General features: G+C 40.9%; 1 protein-coding gene across 1 annotated transcript in view; it reads left to right on the forward strand.

The window, feature by feature from the left end:
- Positions 1–24,169, forward strand: part of ANKRD33B (ankyrin repeat domain 33B) — an 81,946-nt gene that overhangs the window by 32,756 nt on the left and 25,021 nt on the right. The window contains exon 2 of the mRNA XM_090048352.1: positions 16,805–16,934. Coding sequence (XP_089904478.1) covers positions 16,805–16,934 — 130 coding nt within the window. The remainder of the gene's footprint in view (positions 1–16,804; positions 16,935–24,169) is intronic.

Genomic DNA, 24,169 nt, shown 5'->3' on the forward strand with positions numbered 1-24,169 from the left:
TCTCTTTAAAAATCCCTATTTATAAAAATAGGTGGCAAGATGCAAAGAGATGAATTTCACCTGAACAAAACAGTCTGTTCTTGCAGCATTCATCTCCTCAAATAATAAATTATCTTGTTATCTAGAAAGATCACCATGAGCTCAATACTATGCTTAATACCATGAGTTTACTGCTACTGTCTGCAGCATCAAAGCCAATAGCAGCATCATTTAACTAATATTAATTCAGTATTTTTTATATATATATGTTAAGGAACATTTTTCGTGTCCCAAATCAAATCAGCCAATCAATTTCAAATCCGTGAGTCATTCAAGAACCATATATGGCCGTACTATTGGTAAACATCCTCCACCCAAGCCTGGGGTTTCAGATGCTTCCAAATCATTTGGTGGGCATCCTACATGCAGGTCTAAGCTCAGAGGCCTGGAGTTCGGATGCCCTTGAGTTTCACTTGCCCTCAGCTGTATGGTCACAGGAACAAGCTAGGGAGGAGTCTCCCATTTCCATAAAGTCAGCATTTAGCAAAGATCTTCTCATTGGAAGAGAAAGTGGGAGGCATTACCTTAGCCAGGGTACTGCCCCCTGCCAGAAAAGTGATTTCCCCCCGCAACTAGGAAAACTGCCTTAGTGGTCCTGGTATTTCCCCTGCCAAGTAAGTACTACATTTTATGAAAGACAGCATACCCTTCTCAGGAAGAGGCACCCCTTATCAGGGAATCAGATTTCCTAGGCTCTCCTTTCAAGTGAGAGTGATCTTGAGCAATATCTCAACTACTTTATTTATAGATGGTGCAGGGGAGGAGGGTGCAAAAGAGGGGTATTACTAGTTCTCTGCTTCCTACAATGATGGGTAAGGCCTTACTTGGTTAATAAGAGTTATGGACTACATAGAATTATCTATTTATCTGTGCCAGTCAATGTAAGGTGTGAAACGAACCACGGTCTCCTGGCTCACTTGGTCAAGAGATATTTTATGGAAAATACTCTCTGTCTGCATGTGTGATTTTTACCTGAGATATATGCTTATGAGACAGGGCTTTCCACCATTCAGGATGTATGACACTTGGCATATCTGAAACACATTACTCAGAAACTAACTCTTCCACAAAACAAACAGATGCACAGCTGCAAAGCTTTCATAGGTGGAAAACTCATGAGGACAGATTTTGCCAAAATATTTGTAGAAGCTCCTGGAAAAGACTGGAGAATAGCCTGATTATATCAGAGCAAAAGCATTGTTGCAGAGGTGTGTAAACTGTAAACAACAAAACAATGGTTAGAGATTATGGAGAGTGTCTAATGCACTCGACCCTTGCTCCCCAGTGAGGCATAAAGAGAGGTGACTTTTTTCATTGGTAAGTTTCTTGATATCTCAAAATGCAGACAGAGACTATGAGGCAATTGTCTTCTAAATACAGTGGGGTGCCAACTAGTGCCTCTTTCATTAAAATTAAGTGTGCCATTCCCATTCGTATCTGGCAAATCGGCCCTCTTTGTCTTATCTCCCAGCTTTGAATTACATTCCTGCAAACAAGAAAGAGAGCAAACAGACTCAGATAAACATCAAGAAGTAGGGATGAGCTAGGAGGGCTGTCAATTTTCCAAAGTACCTGTGTTATTCCTGCCAACACCATCAAAATTTAGCACTAATATTTGGCAATATTAATACTGATTAGTCTATACTGTACAAACTGTGTTGCTAAGATGAATAGGGCTGTATTATTTGTTAGGAATCACTGCTGCTTAATAGTATTAATCCCAATCTGACAACCTAACTAAACTGGAAATACAGAATTTGATTTTGTAAAAATAACACATGGGTTAGTTTTCCCCCATACTTCTCTGCCTTTTTTACAATCACACATAGCACAGTGTTCACAGGGCCATGGGTGACTTATTTTTATCTTCCTGCTCTAAGTTAGGAGTAACTGTTTAGCTGATAGTTCATTCCACTTATTTAAGTACCTTGATAGCAAGATAATACTTCCTTAAATTCTTCTTGCATATGTTTCCTTGTTACCTAAAGATATGCGTTCTTTAGTCAGCTCTGCTTTATCCAGAGATCTCAAAAAAACTACCAAGTTTTAGTTTTATAAACTATTGGAATACTTCCAACTAGTGCCTCTGAACAACAAACCTTATATTGCCTCTCTCTTTCATAGAATAATAAAAATAGCACTGGAAGGGACCTCAGGAGGGAATCTTGCCCAAGCCCCTGCTCAAGGCAGGATCATTCCTGTCTAAGCCATGTCAGACAAGTATTTGTCTAACCTGCTCTTAAAAACTCTCAAGGATGGAGATTCCACAACCTCTCTAGGTAATCTATTTCAATGCTTAATCACCTTCCCTTTATGTCTTCCCATCTCCATTCCATTAATCATCTGTGCTGCACTACAATCTAATCTCTTCAGCAAGTGTAACTTTGTGTTTTTCTTCACGTAAAGTGACTAAGACTGATCACAATACTCCAAGTACAGTGGATCTATCCTGCCACTGTAAATTAATATTTGCAGTTAATTGTGAGTACACAGGTACATAAATGCCAGTATCTTGCCAAAAAAGGGGGGGGGTGAGGGAGGGGGGAGAAATGGACAAATATCCAGGAAAAACCCTACACTTAAAAAATATTAAGAACCTGAAGTCAAGCCTTCAGAAGTTAGGAATTTGCAGAATTAAGGTTGCTCATTGCCAGCGCTTAAACTCATCTCCCTCAGATCCTCTCTCCTTCTGCTTCCTTCTCTTCGCAGCTGCCTCCTCAAGAACCTCTTACAGGACACATCTATGCAAGACATTTACTGTGGAGTAGACTAATTGGCTCTGCAGTCAACATTTCACATCTACATGTGCAGGGATATTAGGCTAGACATGAACAACTCATGCAACTGGAGGCTGGGGTGGCATGGCAGCGGCAGGAGCTCAGTGGCAATAAGTGGAGGAGCTCCTGCAGATGCCGCTGGCACGTTCAGTGGGGGGGGGGGGGGGTTACATGCCAATCAAGCATTGGTGACCACCCCCAGTCACCAGCAGCAGCATGGGGGGTGGCCAGCAGGGATCACAGACCAGCGGAGGGGTAGGAAGTGGCAACCACCCTCAGGCACCGCTGAAAATATAGGCAGCGCCTTTTTGTAGGGGGTGCACTGCCATGCTCAGGGGGTGCATGTGCACCCCCTATGTGTTGCCCCTGAGGCTGGAATAAACTAATGAACTCCACAGCAGGATAGTACTATCCTGCTACTGAGTTTTTTACTCCATGGCAGTGCACATGTAGATGCTGGCACAGCTGGCTGGTGCATGAGGATGCTTCAGTGCAGGGGCCTGCCTTCTGGTTAGCCTTGCACTGGAGCACCTTTGTGCCCTAGCCAGCCATTCCACAACACTTTGAGCTGAAGGGAGCAGCCCCAGGTTGGCAGACTGAGCCCCCAGGTCCCTGCCAGCTGGGGCTGCTCTGACTTGGCTTAACATGCTGCAGTCCTGGGTGCACTGTACCATCTTGTGTAGATGCACCCCTTAAGTATTAAGCTGATGCCATCCTTGAAAGGATCTCAAGGCACTCTCATTCAGAATCAGTGTTTTAGAGAATTTAGCTAGGAACCTCAAAACTCTAACAACTTAGTGAACACTGGCAAACAGACTTTTTTGTTTTTTTATTTTTGAGGGGAGAAGTGAGGAGAGAATAAGACTTAAGCCTTGTCCAAAATAGGGTGAATTTTCACATAGATAGTAAAAGCAGAGAATGTTAGGCAATCTTATCTCCAGACATTACTAATATTGTCACTTATGCTGGCTTATACACATGCCTGACACCCGTTCCAATGGGTTCTAATTAGAACACATCAGAGCAGACTCAGTGTCACATGTATTCAGTGTCCCTGCATTTTAAACTGGTAGCAGGGGTGCTTTAACTAAAACTTGTCAAACAAGTTAAAATGCCCCTATTGCTGTTTTGAAGCATAGGGTGCTGAATACATGAAACACTGTAGGTGTTTTAATTAGAGCAGCACCTGAGAGCTGCTCTAATTAACACCCCCTGCCTCCCCACCCCAAAGCACATGTAAAGGCATCTTATATGCCTAATCAAATGTTCCTGGCCAACTATGTGGAAGCACTAGGGCCTCTCAAATTCTGGCAGCTGGCTTTATTATTTTTCTTATTAATGTTATTATGAACATGAAGAAGATGTATTTTTTCCTAATCTCATTCTACCAAAGCTTTCCAAAACAATTCTGCCCATGTTAGACACCCAATGTGGAAAACTTTAGCCTGGGCAGTTCAAGTGTAGCAAAGTTAAGAGCAAAAAAACCCCCCAAAACCCAACAAGTTCTTGTAGTTGAAAAGTATTAGAACTGGCTAAAGTTTATGTTTATAATATATGTACCTATATATGTATGCATGAATTGACATTGTTGGCCACTGGTATAGTGGTTGCCAGGTTCTCTGTGCTAGTGCACAAAAGTATTTTCATTCCTACCAATTGTAATAATTCCCAACACATTTATTCCTTCTACTACTAATACACCCCAGGTGAGGGTTGGAGGGGTAGGAAAAATGCAACTTACCACCTGAGCTTTCTCTCTCACACACAAAAGTGTTTTATTTGCAGGAAGATCAAAAACCTAATCGCTGACAACACTGCTGGAGTGAGAAGACAGTTGGGCCTCTTATTTTGTCCATAGGAACCAGATTTCCATTCTTGGCAGGCCTTCTGATGTTTGGGGATGCATTAAACCTAGGACTCAGTGCATAGCTTCAGCCAAGTAGAGCTCAGTTGAGGATCCTTGACACAGTCAGTTACTATTTTAGGCTCCATATACCCCAAAATTATTCTAACATCAAGAGAATTTCCCTGTTTCCCATATGGCCTGCTGTAAGACTGCTTCAGGTTGCTAGATGTGTGCAAAGCAGCTTTACTGGGGCTATGGATGTGACTCTTACCTTCTGACTTTACAGTTGTGTTTCTCCTCAAGCACAGTTCGGAGGGGGTATGGGTAACCTGAAAGGAAAGATGGTTGCAAGGCCAACAGACTAGGTGAAAGAAGCGAAGAAGAGGGGCAGAGAAACAGGATAGTTTCTGATCACCAAAATCCCAAGCAATTAGCTGAAGTTTTTAGGATTTCATCTGATAGCACTATAATTTATTTCAAATATTATTTCCCATCCTAGATACAAGGAAGTGTTGATACCATAGGAATACTAAATTCTTCACTGATAGAACTAGTGCAAACACACAGAGAGGAAAGTTTACTCTGATCTAAGCTCATCTCTCAGGGATCCTTTCAAATAAATTGTGCAAGCCAGGGAGCTGAAGCAAACAACCTCCAGCTGTCTCCAGAAGCTAAAAGTGTTTTTCCCTGGAGCCTTTCCCTCCTCAAGACCTTGAATCTGATGATATTAGTTAACTCATTACAAGTCACTAGTTCATAATTAGCTAAAATCTTTCCATTTTACCTCTCACCTAAGCACTTTAAGATACTTTTAAAAAGGATATCTGTAAGAAACAGGAGTAACCATGTCCTTGTGGGATTGTGGCTTGGCACCTAGTTGCTTTTTAATGAAAATCGGAAATTAGTTTCAATAAACTTGAAGTTTCTGCAAAGCTACCCTCTTCATTTGTATATGACATTAATGATAATGAGGTTATTTAAAAAATAGCAACAGCAATATTACTATATTAGCAATAGCAAAATGATTATAAAATTAACTCTATTAACAGATAACACATTCTTTTCCATTATCTGATTTATTTTCCAAGTGGTGCTGGATTATTTGTTGAGCAATGTAAACTCTTGCAAGGGTAGAAAAGTAGACAAGCTATTCTTAGCAGAGATTACCGTAGATTTAGATTACAGTAGATTAGGTAGGGATTTTTTGCGGAGATGATACGTAGGCTAAATTTTTCAGTTATTTACATCAGTTCAGCAACACAGGCATGTAGTGTTTTAGGGCATAACAAAGGTTAGAACCTGCCTCATTCATTTTATTGAGGCTGAGAGTTGTATATTAGTTTTCAGACTTTACAAAAAGTATCTCATGTTTTTACACAATAGAATGAAAGCTGCATTAAACTCCAGTCTGAGTTCTTAGAGCTCTTGGGCTAGGTATGGATATTCAAAAAGCCTGAGGTGGAATCAGTGTAAGTTACACGGTTTTCTGTAAGCATTGTAGTTTAGATCGGTGGCGAACAGAATGCACATTTGGCCCTTGGTGGGGCAGAGGGGGCAAATCTTAGACTAGATTTCACCATTTTTAAACCAGTCTAAGTGTGCCAAACTTCTCTTCTGCTATGGGTATAGACTTGTTTTCATCATCCCTACTGGTAAAAGTGTAATGTTTCTACCTGGCATTTTTTGCAGTAGAGGTGACATTTTTTTGTGATTTTTTTCTTATTCAGGCAGAGGAATGGATAACATCATTAAGCTTAACTGTTGGAAACAACATTCTGCTTTAGGCTACTATGTTCCTTTGCAGAATCACAATGTTTTACACCTTGCTGCTTCAGCCCTTCCTGAAATATACTCTTTTGCACTTGTCTGATTACTTTCATTGGCAAACTCAGCATCTTCCTGCTGACTTCTATATTTTGATTCAAACAAAAATTTACTAGTTCAACCTCTTGATTCTTTTTGTCAGTTTTTCAGCAATCTGTGTGTGACGTGTGTGTGCATCCATGAGTGTCCACTCACTCTCTCTCTCTCACACACACACGCACACGCGCACCCCATTACCTTAAATTCTCTTATATAAGTGTTATCAAAATATATGTGCCTGACAGATTTCTGTAGTGCACAAACAACCTTTCTTCCGGGATTAATGATCTGGATAATTACTGCATCATTCTCTGCTGACCTAATCAGTAAAACCCATTATAAATATGATTTTAAGCAAATGGCAAATGTTTTTCTCACTAGCAGAGAGAGAGAGAGAGTTATCTGTATTAGTCTCAAGTTGGGCACAAGACAGGGAAGAGTGACATTGTACAGGAGACTTTATTCATAGCATCTGAAGAACTAGGCTGTTGCCTATGAAAGCTGATGCTTCTCTAAACTAGTTACAGTGCCACCTTGTTCTGCCTTCTATCTTACTAGCATATATAGAGTTTATAAGATTTCATTCAGTTTGTGTATTGGGTGATATCAAATACTGATGCTCAGTACTAAATTATTTTTAATTGCTCTTATGTAAATTTGGAAGTTTGCTTTTTACTTTTGAGTGGCTCCTGATTTATACAGTTTTAACGAGAACAATATTTGCCCTGTATCAAATAATTCTTGGCCAATTTCTTTTGAAATGAACAGAATCACTTGGATGCTTTTGCTTTGTATTATGGTCGTTTAACATAAAAAAGACATAAATTTTAATGCTTCTCATAACATTGCAAATTTAATATGTGACACCATTATTTGCTAAATTAACAAGGATGAGATTTAACATAAGTTGCATGCTATTAGTATTCTTATTATTTCTATTTTAAATTTCTGTTGCTTATAAATGCTGTTGGATTTGCATACTTATAAATGCTTTTGCTATAATTCTATCTGAATATACATTGTTAAAGTTCATCATCGTTTGATTCAGTAAAATTACATATTTGCTTAATTACAGCTACCATAAAACTGTCACACAAGCTTAGCAGTCTAGGCTCAAATGCCTTTTGCTAGTGTTTTACTAAGACGCCTCCAGCAACCTAATGGTATTTTATTCTTCTGCCAAACACCTTATTTGTCCCAAGCAAATAGTGAAATGCTAAATTAATTTACTTTCATTTTTGCCATCTTGGAGGAAAAAAATTAATGTCTGAAGAGATTTTCTGGAAAGCTAAAATCATTTTACAGCTTCTCTCTTTTGCTTTGTTGTTCACCTTGGGTTCATTATCAATCCTGTGGTATTTCTTGCAATTTCTTCATTTTCTAGAATTATGTGATGAACAAGTAATATTGTCTATATAATTGTTAACATAAGATCTAATGTATATAATATTCCCCCAACATAAAAATCCTTTATTTTAATTTACTAAGCTAGGTACACCGTTCCATACTGCTGAACAGTTTTGAACATACTTTTATACAAGCAGTATTCTCCCAGTCTCAGGTGAAATAAAGCACACCTAAAATAGGTAAATGTTATGTTTTCTAAGCCTATTATATATTAGTATCAATATGCATGTATTTAAATTATATGTTTAAATTATCTTAGTGTTAGTGCCTGTATCTCCATGTATGTGTCCATGGCATGGGCATGCCCGTGGCATTCAGATTACTCTTTCTTAATCTACCCCAGTGTACCCTGCACCTTGTCCATCCTTTGCATTTGCCCTATACTGCTTTCATTCTGGGCTCCTTGGTCCCCCTATCTATTCTCTACTAGCCTCTGAATTATGCTAGTATTCCCTTATGTCGATACCTATGTTGTATTCCCTTATTCTTTTATGTCAGTACCTATGCTCCCTATTCCTGATGCCCTGCTTTGCTTTTCAACAACTTTGTTTCCCTCTTCCTTTCATTTTTGGTATCCCATTGCTAAGCTGTCTGTCTCCTGCTTCCCCTAGGATCATCATTAGGAAACATCTGTTGCCTCCCAGTACTATCTTTCCTCCAGTAAGAGGAAGAGAGTAGCTATCTTCCAAGTACTGTCTTCAGAACTGTTGGAAAAGGACTCCTCCTCCCTCTTCCTGTAAGGATGGGACAGCCACAGGGAGAGAAATCAAACTCTTTACTGGCTTCCTCCCCAACCTAAATGTGTGGCTACTGCCCACTAAGACTACCTCCTGTGGTCACAGGAATGCTTTTGGGATTGGAACTAACCTTAACTTCCTTAACTCTGCAGGCTGGGGAGCATTTGTGAAGGGCCACTCTAATAGTATATGCCTAAACATTGAGGAGGGTTGTGATTACAGGTGTTTTTCTTATTTGTTTTCACCTGAGACAGAGGCCTGAACGGGCAGAGATGCAAGCAAGCTGTGTTCTTGTCTCTGTGGATGCTTCCTTGAGCTCACTGTAAATGTAGTGTTAATGAGGCAGCAAGGGAAAGCTCTGCATCTGTTGTATAGAAAACAAGATGGGGTCAGACTCCATAGCTACCTACCAGGAACCTTTTCCTAGGACCACAACTTGTTTTAATTGCTTTCTAAAGACTTCTTGGGCAGAATTGTATGTTATTGTGAACCACTGTATGTTATTGTGGATTAGGATAGGCAGCCCTATCTTTTTGCCTTATTAATAGCCTCAAGAAATGGTTTGCGGGGCAGCAATTTTATGTCAGTTGTATTTCTCATTGGCACTATTAAAACAGTTTTAAGCAGATCATGACATCTGTTAGCCATATTCATTGTTTTAAATGTTAAAACAGCCTTTCAAGATGCTGTGGTCTCTCATGACTAATGCTGCTGACTTCTGTAAAATTTTAATTAGTGATTTGCTGAGTGTCCTAGATAGTTTTTGTATCTTCTCTTCTACTTCTGACTCTGGCCTTAGCTTTTTTGCTGAAGGCTGCAATAGGCTACAATGGTTTTGATGGATCAGACTGTCACCTTGAGACCACAAAGTACATGGACATCCAACTTTTGTCCCTGGTCTAGGTGTTAAATGACATTAACAGTAAAGCCACCTATTTAATGTTTCTGAAGCTCAGGGATTACTCCCCTAAATGTTTTTCTAAATTTTTATTAAGGACACATCTTCAGCTACTGAAAGTGAGCATATTTCAAATGTATTTAGTAAAGTTATGCCATTTACACCAAGGATACTTTGAAAAAAGTTTGCAGTTAAACTCATTTCTCTGCAATGTAAAAGTCAAAATTGAATGAAAGATGTACCGTCTACTGTTTTTATTTGGTCTTATGAGTTTAGCCTTTGAGTTAAACCTGTAATATCTTTCTCAATGTGTATCTGAACTCAGTTAATCTAAAACTGGAAGTTCATCAGCAAACTCCTTGCAGGTGACAGGAGAGATGTATTGCATCTGGAGCCCCGCTTTACAACCTGCTGCAGTTTCTAGTGAAGTCAGACTTGCCATTGATTTTAATGCATATGTGGTAGTACATAGGTCCTGTTCTGCCTGACAAAGAAACTTTTCTTAGAAGGTGTTCAAAATAAGAGGAAAGTCCCAAAATGCAGTAAGGCAGTAACCTTCCCAAAAATATAAGGGTAAAGTTGTCGCCAAGTGGAGATTTTTTTTCTGAGATGCCCTGAAGAATTTTGTTATTCTGCTGTACAATTGAAATTTTAAATACAGAGTGAATCAGTAACAGGTTTACCCATTGAAAAGAACTACACTGTTGAAAATACCATGAAATTAAGAGTGATACATAACAGTTTCTTCTGAAAATAAAACAACTCACTTCCTAATTTCTAAGCTTTTGCACGTTTATTTTGCAATGTCATTAATATTTAATTTTTTTTCCACTCAGTCAGAGTGTATTTCTTTTATGTAGAGGTTTGGAGTTGTGACATTTAATTCCTGAGCATTCAATGAGAAGTAATTATTAAAGGAATATAGTAATGTTAAGGGCAGAGAGAGCAATAATTTTTAAGTTAGCCTGGACAGCCTCACTAGGAGGATAACTGCCTTTTGGTAAGTATTACCTGAAGTTGTATGACGATAAGGATGTGTTTATCTAGCAGGATCCCCTATCCAGTTTCAAATGAATGCTTTGAAGTATTGCACATTAACTCGAAGGAAATTGAAAAATACTTTATCAAGAAATACCAAGCTTTGTTAAAGATTGGGTGGAAGGACAAATTGTGTAGAAAATAAATCAAAGTAACAATCTTATTCAAAGGTGTAATTGAGAAATTTTATGGTCTATGTATGATCAAAGAGATTACACATTGTATCTGTATCTTAATGAAGCTGTTTATTACCTGAACAGAAAGGAGTGCCCAGAATGTAAAGGGATGAGGAAACTGAAACAACCACTAATGATCTGAGCTAGCAACCTTGTTGTAATGGAAATACCATGTCAAGGAAGCTGTATTTTTATCACCCAGTAGGGTCAGTGTTGAGAGTAGTCCATGGCGGGAAGGGGGGGGGACTGCTTTAGTAAGAGCATTTTAGAAACATGGACATATCTGCTTGGACTGGATTATGGTTAGTTGGAGACTGGGTAAATTTTAAGACCAGATGTGATCTGATGATTGCTCAGATACAGGTTTCCATTAGGACACACAGCAAGAGAACTGTATAACATACATCACCCTACAACTAACCTTAGGAAGTCCTGTGTCTCAGAAACACTTCTGAGATGCACCTGGTAGCCTGTTTTCTTCTTGGTCGATTCAGTGGGACAGGCCTTCAACATGTGTAATTGCCAAAACATCACTAAATTAACTTGAATTATGTGAATTTATACCAGCTGAAGATGTCACCTACCATATTTGCTTGACTATAAGATGACCCTGAATATAAGCTAACCACCCCCAATAATTAGATTCTGTATATAGACAATGTATACATTTGTTAAAATTTCCAAGCAATAATATGCAATTATTGGATATTTGCCTTGAATATACCAGATCACCTAGTGATAGAGGGGCAGCCCTCATGTCCTCTGCTCCCCTGCCAACTTCTTCCACCCTCCTTACTGTCAAACCCTGCTCTCCCTGAACATATAGAAGAGAGGAGCAAAATTTGCATATAGGCACATTACTACAGGTACCCATAGATTTAGTTAATCTAGAATTGAGGCATTTTTTTCTTTTTGAAAATGCTACATGCTTTTTGCACAGGTACTCCACAAATACACTTTTAAGCAGCACTTTTGTATCTATACATGATCAGTCCAAAACCAAAAGGCTCAGGATTTACTATATAATTCAGTGGTCTGGGCCCCAAACAGTGTTTCAAGCCATGCTGACCCCACAGCTCAGCACTGTTCAGTATGTGTTGTACTCCAGATACATCCCCCCCCCACACACACAAAGGATCCACATACTAATTAGCGCCCTCACACTCATGACAAGAAATGGGTGTTCTTGCCACGAATCCCGGGATCTCCAAAAATGCAGATGAGGTGCAGGGCAACATGGCCCAGCTCCACCTCACTGAGGTGTGACCACACTAATCATATATGACAGGCTGAGAGAGGGGGTGATCGAGGGATGCTGGATGAACTGTTTGGGACCCCACTTGGTGATCTTTGCCAGACATTTAAGGCAAGTGAACAAACAGCAATGACTGGAAATACGAAAGAAAGGTGCAGCTCAGCTGTGGGAGTGAAAAGAATATAAAAATGTATTCCGTGTAGTGACTCACCTGACTTGAAAAAGAGTTGGTGTTGAGGGAGACTGCATGCAATAGACACTAGCATATATTTTATTCAGATGAGCTACACTAACCTATCCTCATAGTTGGCTGCATTTACTCAACTGCAGAGTTGAGTTCTGTTACTGAGCACATGCTGTTTTTTGGCAGCAGTTTAATGATAGACAATGTATTTAACATAGTTTCCTTGTATGCAGTTATAAGAGGAAGAGTTTTTTTCCCCATGGTGATTGGGGGGGAAAAACCTTACATTTGAATAGATTCAGTATTTTTATTTTTTATTTTTTTACTAAAAAAACAAGATTAAAGATGGTATCTGTAGACCTTTACAAGCTCATTTGGACCAATAGCTATGAAAAATATATAAATTTAGAGATTTGTAATTCATGAAAAGCATCTATACATCAGGTGGTGTCCCTGCAGCTGGTTTCACTTTGTTCAAAGAAAGAAAATACACATTAATGGTCAGTACAGGCTTCCCTTGCTTTATGCTGTACGTGTGTTCCTGGAAAACAGCGCATAACTCAAATTTGCATAAAGGGAACCCACTTTGCAATGTAACAAATAAGGATATGTTCCAAGACCTCGACTGTACTGACCCCCAGACCCATTTCTACCACTTTTACAAGACAATTTTGGTATTCACCAACAGCAGACAGTACACACAAGCACAGGGTGGTGATGAATGTTACCATAATGGGGATGACAACTACAGAAACACATGTTGCAGACAACAAGTGAGGAGCACAGATCCACATAGGAGGCTATATTTTGTTGTATGTCACTTCCACAATGCACTGCACAAAGCAGCTGACTGTGGGTTTCCACCACACCAATCGCATAAGAGTGAATTTACCTTGCATATAACAAATTCTTGGTATAAAAAGTGTCATCACGTAAGAGTGAATTCACACATACAGAACCTGCATAAAATGAGGGAAACCTGTATTTACTTCACTCCATTTCTTTGCCTGCCCTGTCTCTAAAGGATTGTAGCCTAAGGGAAACTATAAGGGTATTTCCTTGGGCTTTTTGACCATTAATCAGCAGGAGTTAAGGGAGACCCTGCTAATGTTGACAACCCTCAGATTTTGTAGGGACCAGATGGGAGTCAAGTGGAACTACGCTGACCCTTTGAACAGCAAAAAAATTGTGAGGTTTGTGTTTGCCATGCTGTTGGGTTCATTTTTTAAAATCCAGTTAGCTTCCATTTTTCTAATAATTTGGTGGTCATAAATTATTTAACAAGTCTTCTCTGGTACTTTCCATCCAGGGAGAAAGGACCAGAGAAGTGAGCACTATTTGTTGCCATCTTTTGTTGAGCTGTTAGATTTTCTGAGATCACAGCCAGCACTCCTAAGTACTTATAATGATAGTAGGAGAAGCCACTGAACTTCACTAAGCCCTCTTGGTTGTAGGGCAAGGTATCAGAGTGATTAAGGCAGCATGTTATGGCATTGGAGATGTGGCTCCAAGCCTCTTTCTGGAGGTGTGGTGGTGCCAAGGATGACCCCCTACTGATGCACTAGTAAATAAAATCCTGCCTGTTCAAGTTGGGAAACAAAAAAACTGACCACATCATATCCTTGGATGCCACTGACTGAAGAAACTGGCACGCATTAACCATGCACTTCCCATTAGCCACTAGGCTCAGAAGAACCTTTGACCTTACACCCTCCAAACCTCCTTTCTCTTATTTTGCATTCAGCGGAGTAGTGTGAATGTATTCATAGTGAGCTATAAAAGTAATCCTGAAAAAATGAGACTTTAAAAAAATTTTAATGGGCAAGTGAAATGTTTTGGATTAAGTCCATTGGTTCCACTTAATCAATGGCAAGACTATTTTTATATTTCATGGGAGCAGTTTTTCCTTGCTTTTGAGTGAAACAGTGCTGAGGTCAAATTTGGTTGGTCAGGTGCAATTCCTACCTCATTCCTCCTGGAGATTTCACATAACTTTCAGTTGTCCTCAAAAACATTCAGTTGGGACTTTTTAAAGCAATCTATTTATAGTAGGATAAAAGTTAGTTGCAAAGTGATATCTTAAATATTTCAAATTAGTCACAGGTATTATGAACTTAAAACTACCCACTGGACAAAAACATTCTTTTTAAATGGCCAAATGAAATATTGTTCCATGTTCTTGGAACTTGTGGTGTTCAGCCTGCTGTATAATAACAGCTGCTAACTTACTATGATTTGGATACAAAATATTTATATGGTTGCATATAGCTGGAGCATATTTATAAAATAATCATTTGCCCAATGGCATGATGGATTGTCTACTACCATGTGAGAATATCATGTACATCCCATCACATAGTAGTACGTATAAAGACAGAGAGGGTAGTGTGCAATAGGCACTTTAAATTTGACTTTCCTGAATTAAAGTCAAAACCTTACAATTTTCTTAGCCCACTAGTCAGTCTTTTAATATTAGTCTTTGTTGTGCTTTCAGAAATGTCTCTGAATTTCTGTTGTCTTCTGATTGCTGAATAATTGAAATGTGTGCTTATGAGCTAGCTACACTAGAAAAAATATTGCCTACAACCTGAGGAAGGGTACTTGAAGCCCAAAAACGTGTCTGGCAATCCCCCAACTAAACAATTGGTCCAATAAAAGAAACCACAAAAAGCCTTGCTTCTCTTGCCTATCTGTTTGCAAATGGTAGGTAAGGGAGCAATATGGGTTACATTTTCCATGTCATTTAGGGTTGTTTGAGATCATTTAGTATTTTTAAACTATATATTATGAGCAGTTGTGGGTTTTTTAAAAATTAAGCCATTTAAATTAAAAGAATAACAACCCAAATGTAATCCACTGACTCTTTAAATAGACTCAACATTGACATTTGTCATTTATGTCAGTAATGCATGTTACACATAACGATACCTTTAGAGCAAGAGTGAACAATTATTTAGACCCATGGGCTACATAGGGGGTTTTGTTGGGCTGTCATGGGCTGTGTCAGCCCTGCCCCTGTACAACGAGTCACCAAAACTCCTATGTTGGATGGGGGACATGGGTGCATGGGGAGCAATGTTCGGGAGCAGGATGAGCAGGTGAAGCCAGGATCACAGGGCAGGGTCATGGGGCAGTGACAATGCAAGGCCAGGAGCAGGGCCAAGCCATGATCCGCTGCCCGCGTGCCCATGATTGGCATGGGCTCCGCAGGCAGGGGTGTTCAGGGAATGGATCATGGCTTTGCCCCAGCCCTGTGATGTCACTGCCCCAAGCTCCCTGCCTGGCCACATGTTGTATCTCAGTCCAGGGCCAAGAGCTGTGTGGGTAGGGCACATGGCCAGGCAGAGAGCTGCATATGGGGTTGGGATCATGGGGTGGTAACTGTGTGGGGCCAGGCTGGGATGGAGCCACTATCCACTCCCCACACTCTCTTACCTGGGTACCTGTTGCAGGCAGTGGATCACGACTTGGCCACAGCCCCACACTGTCACCGCCCAAAGTTCTTGGGGTCTTCCCAGCCCCATCTGCCTATTTGCTCCCAGATGCTGCTCTTTGCTGGCTCACACCCCATCCCAGCTGCCCAACTGCACACCCTGCCTGCATGGATCCTGCCCCCAGTGGTGGGTGCTGGGCAGATGGGCCTGAGTCCAGCAGCAGCAGCTGTAGGGAGCCACCACTGCTGTGGCTGCTGAGAAATGAAGTCTGGCTGCTGTGCCACCTCAGCCCCATTGCACACCAAGGGGCAGCAGAACCTGCTGTATGTACCACAGCCTGGGCTGCCCCCACACCTGGGCTGGGTGGGGTCAAGGTACCCATCATGGGCCGGGTAAGATTGCTCCATGGGCTGGATCCGGCTCACAGGCCATATTTTGCCCACTGTTGCTTTTAAAGGAACGGCTCTCAACATGTTTAGAGTCAAAGTACTATTGATAAACTTAATATAACCTTTGATAGACTCAAGGCTCTCCTCAAAAAATGCCAGTTCATAGTTTCCACTTGTTTTTTGACTACAGAAAAATAGCCAATCCTGCTTTGCAAAAAGTGCAGAAAGTTCAGAACAGGTCAGAATTTTTTGACACACTGGGTTTCTATTTGAAATCTCTGGGTTTGCCTTGTTAGTACTGGTAAGGGTACAGAGATGATTCACATTGTAAGGCACCCTGCATCGTCCTTGAAAGGATCTTAGGGTGCTTAGGATTCTTCTAAATCACGTCTTTAGAAGAATGTGCCTACAGTACATTCTTTCATTGCTGGCTCTTGGAGGATACAGTTATACTCTCATGAGTTCTCCGCCCCCTGCAGTGTTATGCACTCTTGGGACATACTGCAGAGAGCACTCCTTGTAGTATGAGTAGCTCTAGGATTTCTGTGGCCCTAAAAATGTTGGCCTGAATAAGACCTCCAGATGTAACAACATATACCAAACTTTGTAGAAACTCAGAACGCCTAATCCAAATTGCCTCATTGTACTGGCTCTACACTTAAGTATTGTGCAACTTATGCTGTTTCATCAATACAGTATTTCATCGATGCCTTGCTCCGAGTTTGCTTTTTCTTAACTACCTACTATTTTGTTATTTGCAGAATGGCCTTATTGTTGCCTGCTACCAAGGTTTTGTGGATATTGTAATAGCCTTAGCACAGTGCCCTCATCTTGATGTAAACTGGCAAGACAATGAAGGGAACACAGCTCTAATAACAGCTGCACAAGCAGGTAATATTTTCTTTTTGTTTCACCTTTGTATACTCTGTTAAAAAGCAGCATGTTTGTTGTGGCATCACTTCTGAAATAAAGTACTTTTAGGGTTGTTGTTTTTTTACAGGTCAAGGACTATATAAAATAATTCCGGTAAATCCATTCCAAAGGAAAGCTCTCATAAAAATTTTACTAGTTCATTGCAAACAACAGTTGAGTGGGATATACAAGGGCAAACCATTAGTTGATTCTTAATAAAGGGTTTTAATAATTTAATTTAAAAATAAATAACAAATTTAAAATCCTGCATTTTTTCTGCCTTTTCCTTTCCATTACAAATAGCTGATCATGCTACTGCTAACAGAGTATACTAGCAATTGTACACAGGTATGGTGTGTTCAGAGCTATAGCCTTCTCACATATATTGTACTGAGGGGCCCTCAGTAGTTGCTGAATATGGGAAAATAAAGAACTATCTGATAGCTCAAAGTATTTTGTTGCAAATATATTATTCAGCCATTCCCAGTTAAGAATCAGAAATATATTCAGACATGAGCACAATCCCATACCGTCTACAAATCCATGGCTGAGCCTGTGTGCATATTTACAATCTACTATCAGTACACTTTTATTATAACTGAAGGCTGCTGTAGTGTTGAACTGTAAGTAGACACAAAGTGCCTATAGAAACAAAGTGCCTGAAACACGAGATTCATGAGAGATGAAAAAGGTCTGTATGCACTGGCCAAATGTTGGCTCTTCCTTTGTGTGTAGTGTGCAGCTGAAAATAGCTCCCCTACCCTGCCAGGCTTTGGACTGCAGTTATCTAGCCAGATCCTCCAGCCTAATCCTCAAAGGCAGTTATGACATGAGAAAGTAGCTGCCAAACCTTCTCCCCATCCTGCATACGGAATCCATGGCACACTTGTGGCAGTAGGCATGTTGGAAGAGGTACCGGGAAGTAGCACTCCTCCCCAAAATGCCAGCCTAGAAATGAGATATTCTATATTCAGCTACTCCCCACTGAATGGCATCCGGGAAGATCCCATGCATCAAACTTTGTTGCTAGATATGAAAAGATGTCAACCAAAGGCTGAAGACTGGGTCAAAAATTCCTCCCGCTCCCAACACCTGGATGAGGGGAAAAAACATTTATCAGCACCCTTTTTCCTGACATCATGTTAGATGGGCTTGTTTTTTTGTTTGGCTGAGGGGTTTTTGTTTTTTTTTGGGGGGGTGTTACACCACATGATAAAAGACTATTCCAGCTCTTCTCTTCCTTATGACAGTAGCTGTACTAGGGCTACTGCACCCCAGAGCAAAAAGCAAGTTTCCCAGCTCTAGCAATAAAGAAGGAGCCAGAATCTCTGCATATGGCTATAGAGAGCAGACATGAGCCTAAAGCGTGGCTGACTGTCAGTAAATAAGATTCCACCACACTGAAAGTGTGTACCTGATGATAACTAATTCTGAGACATAAATAAGGAGAACTTGTATTTACTATTGATAAATTGCAAATCTGAGATCCAAAGAGATGAAAACAGTAATAATTAACAGCAAACAGATCGGGTTATGGTATATATTTCATTTATATGTAATGTACAACATTGTACAGGTGCTCCAAATCAAATCCCTCTTAAATGTTTACTGCTGTTTTAAAAACCACTGATGTGGGCTAACAGTCATTTTTTAGGCCTTAATTATGACAACATTTGTTTGGCAGCTAAACAGAAATCTATAGGTTTCTTTTTTTATGTAGCAATGAAAATTAATTTGACCTTTGTTGCTAATAAGTGTTTGGCTTTGCCTGAATTACACTTACAAAGGAGATTATGGACTACATTGTATTAAAGAAGTCACTAGGTGATAATAATTCTTTCTTGTAGAATGTTTTAATCCTTTTAGAATCATTTTATTTTTAGCAAGCTAATGATGGCTGTAGCTTTCCAATAATAGTTAGGAGAGCTCAGACGCTCTGTAACCTGCTTTGTTTTTATCTGTTCCAACATCCGTTTGACCCATAAAAGTTAAGGCTAGTTCTCTCTGACCTTTATATTTCATTATAATGAGCTCAGAATTAATCCACAGTGCTGACATTGGCGTGACACTGTCCATCAGTATTTGATATTGATCCCAAAAGCAGTTGAGAATGACTTGTCAGCAGGGGCTTATGCAAACTCCAAAGAACTTGGCTGTTATTTTCCCCATATTAATCCTCACCTACAGTGTCAACAGCAGTTATTCATTTTCAGAAAATACTGCCGGAGCATTAGTACAGATTGTCATGTGATCAGCATTGCAACTGGTAGAGGTGCCACTTAATTATTGCTGAATTGTGAACAGTAACCTAGAACAATCTCCTTTTGGCAACTGAAAACAAAGATTCTGCATGGAACATAAGACTGGAAAGGACCACCTAGGTCATCAAGTCCAGTCCCTTGTGCTTGCAGGCAACCATGTAATAGATACTTAGTCCAAAACGGTCCACAAGAACATCCCCTCTGACCTTTCCTACACATCACAGCCCAAAGGTACTGGCCAATAGCAATTTAGGATCTTTAAGTACAAAAAAAAAAGCAAGGCCTTCAAAAAATGACAATGTGCCACAGGGAGAAAGTAAGAGAGACCATGATGTCTTGGGCAGTTGCCAGGATAAGGAATTTTTTAGGTAATATATGGCTAGATGATCCTAGGAAGTGAACCCTGCCCTGTATTCAGAGAAAAGCAAGCAGACAAACAAATAGACAACCCCATTACCAAACCAAATAAAAGCATTTACTGCCAGTCTGGCCTGAGAAGTTTCCTTCCTGAACCCAAATCTGGCAATCAGTTTATTCCTGCCGAGGTTAGTAAAACTCACCAGCCAGGCATGCCAGACGTTTGTCAGTACCAGTAAGAGCATCAGTGTACCCCAGCAAACCTCCCACCTCCATGGGCAAATCTAGGATTATGAAAAGAGGGGTGCAGATGGTGTGGTGCATCATCACATAAAACAATGCACATTTTTCTCCAGGTAAAAAGAAACTAGAAGCTTCACTAATATACTAGGGGTTGAGGGTTATATTATTCAGTTCAAGATCAAAGCAAAAACAAATATGACTTTATTGGATTGTGAATTAATTTTCTCTGTTTTATAAACTGTATGACAACACAACCAACTAGGCAAAAAGCAATCCAAAGATGATGTTTCCTCAGTCAGATAAATAAAACAAAATCTGGCCTCCTTGAGATTCTTGATAGTACATCCAATGCTTCATTGAAAATTATTTCCATGCCTCACTTAATGTTCATCTGTTATTGTTTCCACACCTGAAATAATATTTTTAGCTAAAGTAAAAAAAAAGTCTGCGTGGCTGTGAAATAGGAGCTGCATTAGGAGGAGCAGATAACAGCAGAATTACAGAAAAAAGGGTTGCTTGATTTGTGGATTGTTAAAAAAAAGGAAAGAGCATTGTTATCACCTGTTGACTGAAGAGTTTAGAAGGAATCAGGTAGATTATAATAACCCTTGAAGCCAAATAAATCCCTCACTGCTGCCTGAATAGAAATGCTGCTGCCACTGTGAGGCAGTTGGTTTTAAACTTTGAATACACCAGGAATCCAAAGGGAGGCAGGGACGGGTGCTACTGCATCACTGCGCTCTCCTGACCCTTCCAGATCCAACCCTGCCTATCTCTCATTTCTGGCTTATGTTCAAAGTGTGCATGAGGCTGCTGATTGAGATTGTGTGAAGATATGGACTAAGGTGCCATCACTAGGCTGATGATACCCAGATCTATTTTTCCTTCTCTTCTGACTGAGACCCCAGAGTCTCTGTCCTTTCCCAGTGCCTGGCTGCATTTCAGGATTGGATGTGGGTGAACTGATTGAAATTGAATCTAGGCAAGCCAGAGGTGATGCTCATGGGCAAACTGCTTGAATTGAGGGGGATTGGGATACCTGATAGTGATGGAGGAGGTCAGCCTCCTCTTGTCACTCAGGTTCACAGCATTGGAATATTCCTGGATCCTATTTTGCACCTAGATTTTCAGATGGCAGCAGGGGCTAGGAGTGCCTTTCACCAACTCCAACTAGTGACAAGGCTGCAATCTTGTTTCAGATTCATATCTGGCCACAATCATCCATGGCTTCATAACTTTAAGTCTTGTCTATTGAAATGTCTTCTATGTAGGTCTGCTTGTGAAGACCATCTGGAAGCTGCAGCAGGTTCAGGATGCAGTGACCCACTTTCTGACAGGGATGGCAGAGAGCCAGTGGTGGAGCTACTTGGAGTGCAACCCTTGGTCCAAGTGCAGCCCTGGCCAGTGGTTCTCCCCTGCCTCCCACCGCTGGGCTTACCTCCATGGGGCTGCAGAGCTGCTTGGAGCACAGCCTTGGTGAGCACAGGCTGGTGGCTGGAGACTCTGCAGCCCCATGGAACTGAGTCTGGCCATGGAAGGCAGTGGAGAGCCAGTGGTGGAGCCACTTGGAGTGCACTCTCCTGAGCGCAACCCTGGACAGTGGCTCTCCCCCGCCTCCTGCCACTGGGCTGAGCTCCGGGGGGCTGGTGGAGCACAGCCCTTGCTCTTTCCCATCTCCTGCCACTGGACTACACTCTGCATGGCTCCGCCAGCCCCACGGAGCTCAGCCCCACAGCCCTCCTGGGGGTGCAGGCCCCCAGATCTACATGCAGGATGACAGGAGGCTGCCACTGTTGCCTGGGGCCAGCAACAGCAGCTGTCTTCCCAGTGCTGGGTGTGGGCTGTGCCCAGCTCCAATCCCAGGCGGCAGCCTCCTGTTATTTGGTGTGCAGATCCAGGGACCCACACTCCTGGAAAGGTTGTGGGGCTGTGCCAGACTCCTCCCGGGGGGTGCAGCCCCCGGATCTGCACAATGGGTGACAGCAGGCTGCCGCTGCTGGCTAGGACCAGTGCTGAAGCCAAGTAAGCCGGGCTTTGAAACTCAAAACATTTTGAAACTTTCAAAATGTTTCAAGTACCATCGTTTAATTTCAAAGCTGTTTTGAAGGCTTTTGTTTCATTTCAATTTCACTGTTTTGAGCTTAAAACACACCGAAACAGCTTTGAAATGAAGCACCTGGTGAAATTTCACACAGCCCTAACATCCAGTATGGTAGGAGCTGGTACTGCCCTGTCTGTCAGTGAGTGCCCCAAGCATGGTCTTGCCCAGCTGTCCCCCTACTTTCCAGGCAAATTTCAAAGTGCTGGTTTTGACCTATAATTAGAGTTTGCTGCATATACATATTACTGCTTCACTGGCATCTCAAGAGGGTGCCAGTAGAAGAGCAGTTCTTTGGGATTTGGTTCACACATTCACTAAGCATTGTTTATAAAACTTTGTCTCCTAGGCAGAACCTGGAAGTGGTAGTTTCCCTTGCTTACGCTCCCCCACTGCTGATTGTGGAGGGGCCCTGCTACTTGCCCCTGATTGGCAGAGAGTTGAAAACCATGTACATGTATTTACAACTACTATCCTGCTGTGGAGTAAGTTAGTTTACTCCAGCCTAATAGGGGTGCACGTGTAGATGCTGAGATGTTTTATAAGCAGCTAATTAGTCTACTGTGCAGTAAACGCCTCATGTACATGCATCCTATATGTAGTACATCAGAGGTCGTCCAGTTAGGAAACATCCTGTCTTATATCTTTCCCCTTATCCCAGAAAGAACCTTTTGGACTTCGCAAGCACTATCACTAGTATTATAGGGAACTTGTGAAAACAATAAGAGGTATAGTCTGTTAATAAGGAAGTCCCTCACAATCTTAGGAATTAATTTCAAGTGAATACATTGCAAGAACTTATCTTTATGTGACTGTAATGTGGGTCACTGCCAGAGCCTGTAGTTCATGGACCTTCCCAGAAGGCATAATGATTATGAGTAAGGCTATTTAATACAGTGTAAGTGTCAGAAATTTCAGCCAAATGGACCTTCAGGGACGCCATGGATTGGCTAGGTTTTTTTGTGGTATTGTAAATAGCTCAGAAGAATAGATAAAGCTCATCAGTAGAGCTAGATGGATATTTCTGCTGGGGTGGTCAGGAGCCTGCATACACTGTCTTTTCTCTGTGTACTCTTGTGAACAGCACTTAAGTGGGTCCCTGTGGAATTTCATATGAAGGCTCACATATGTGGAAGAAGTCATTATTCCCATAAGAGAACAAAGATATTACTTGGCAGGGTTGCTGTTATGGAATTTGCGGTTTGGAAAGTGTAGAGATGTTTTTTACTTCTGGCAGGAGTTGAGTCTCTTCAACTTCACACTTGAATCTAGTTTGCCTGTAAAGTTGAGCCTCTGACAAGCAGGGCATGCTGAAATGGTCCCAGGTGATATTGACGCGTGTAATTAGAAATAACTGACAGGTTGGGTCCAGGGACCAAAGGAAGTCTCATTGAGATCTGGCTTGGAAGAGCCAGTTGTATAGGTAGAAAAATACACGTATTCCTCTTCCCCTACAATTGTCTGCCACTCGTGTCAGACATTTCACGAACATTCTTGGTACAGATGACAAGTTATAGGGGAGAATGTTGTATTGTAGGTGTAGGTTTCCAAGATGAAATCTCAAGTATTCTTTCACAACAGTTCAAGGGACATGTATCTGGTTCCTTGGGACATGGAAAGGATGATGATCTCTACATAAAGTACCACATCATTCACATACCACATGTAGCTTCCCCCCCAAATTGTGGTGTGGGTCTTAAGCAGGGAAGTTGATTTTCTGTCCAGAATAGAAGCACTCTGTTTTGATTCTTACACTGCCTCTAATTTTCACTCAAAGCAGCAATGGCATTTTTTTTTTCAGGCAGCTGAGGGAGTCAATTGACTTAATAGCACATTGTTTTTCATTCCGTATGTGTTAACAGTCATCTCTCCTTTTTAATGGTCTTGATATTCCACTAATCAGACTAGACTTTCTTCTGGCAATTTTGCTGTGTTTTAGCTACTCTTGATCTATTTTCTCCTATTTTAGAGCCTTGAAGACTGTTTTTAGCTTTTTTCAAAATAATATATTCATCCATTAAAATCAGTCTTCAGCAGCAACTAAGGTTTCAGTTATTGGTTAAGCAGGAAGAGGAGGATAAGTGAGCAGAATATTGGGCTCTGACTCTGCTCTCTGCAGCCATAATTATGGAAAAATCATTTTTCCTTCATTATGTCTTCCCTAAAATGAGGTGCCTGTCTTTTCTGGGGGAATGAGTATATGAGCAAGTATGTTATCTGAATTTCAAAGTCCTGAAGTGGACATCTATCATCCT

This window comes from Crocodylus siamensis, chromosome 5 (genome assembly GCF_052110815.1).
Source record: "Crocodylus siamensis isolate JL-2025a chromosome 5, ASM5211081v1, whole genome shotgun sequence".
In the NCBI taxonomy this organism is placed as follows: Eukaryota; Metazoa; Chordata; order Crocodylia; family Crocodylidae; genus Crocodylus; species Crocodylus siamensis.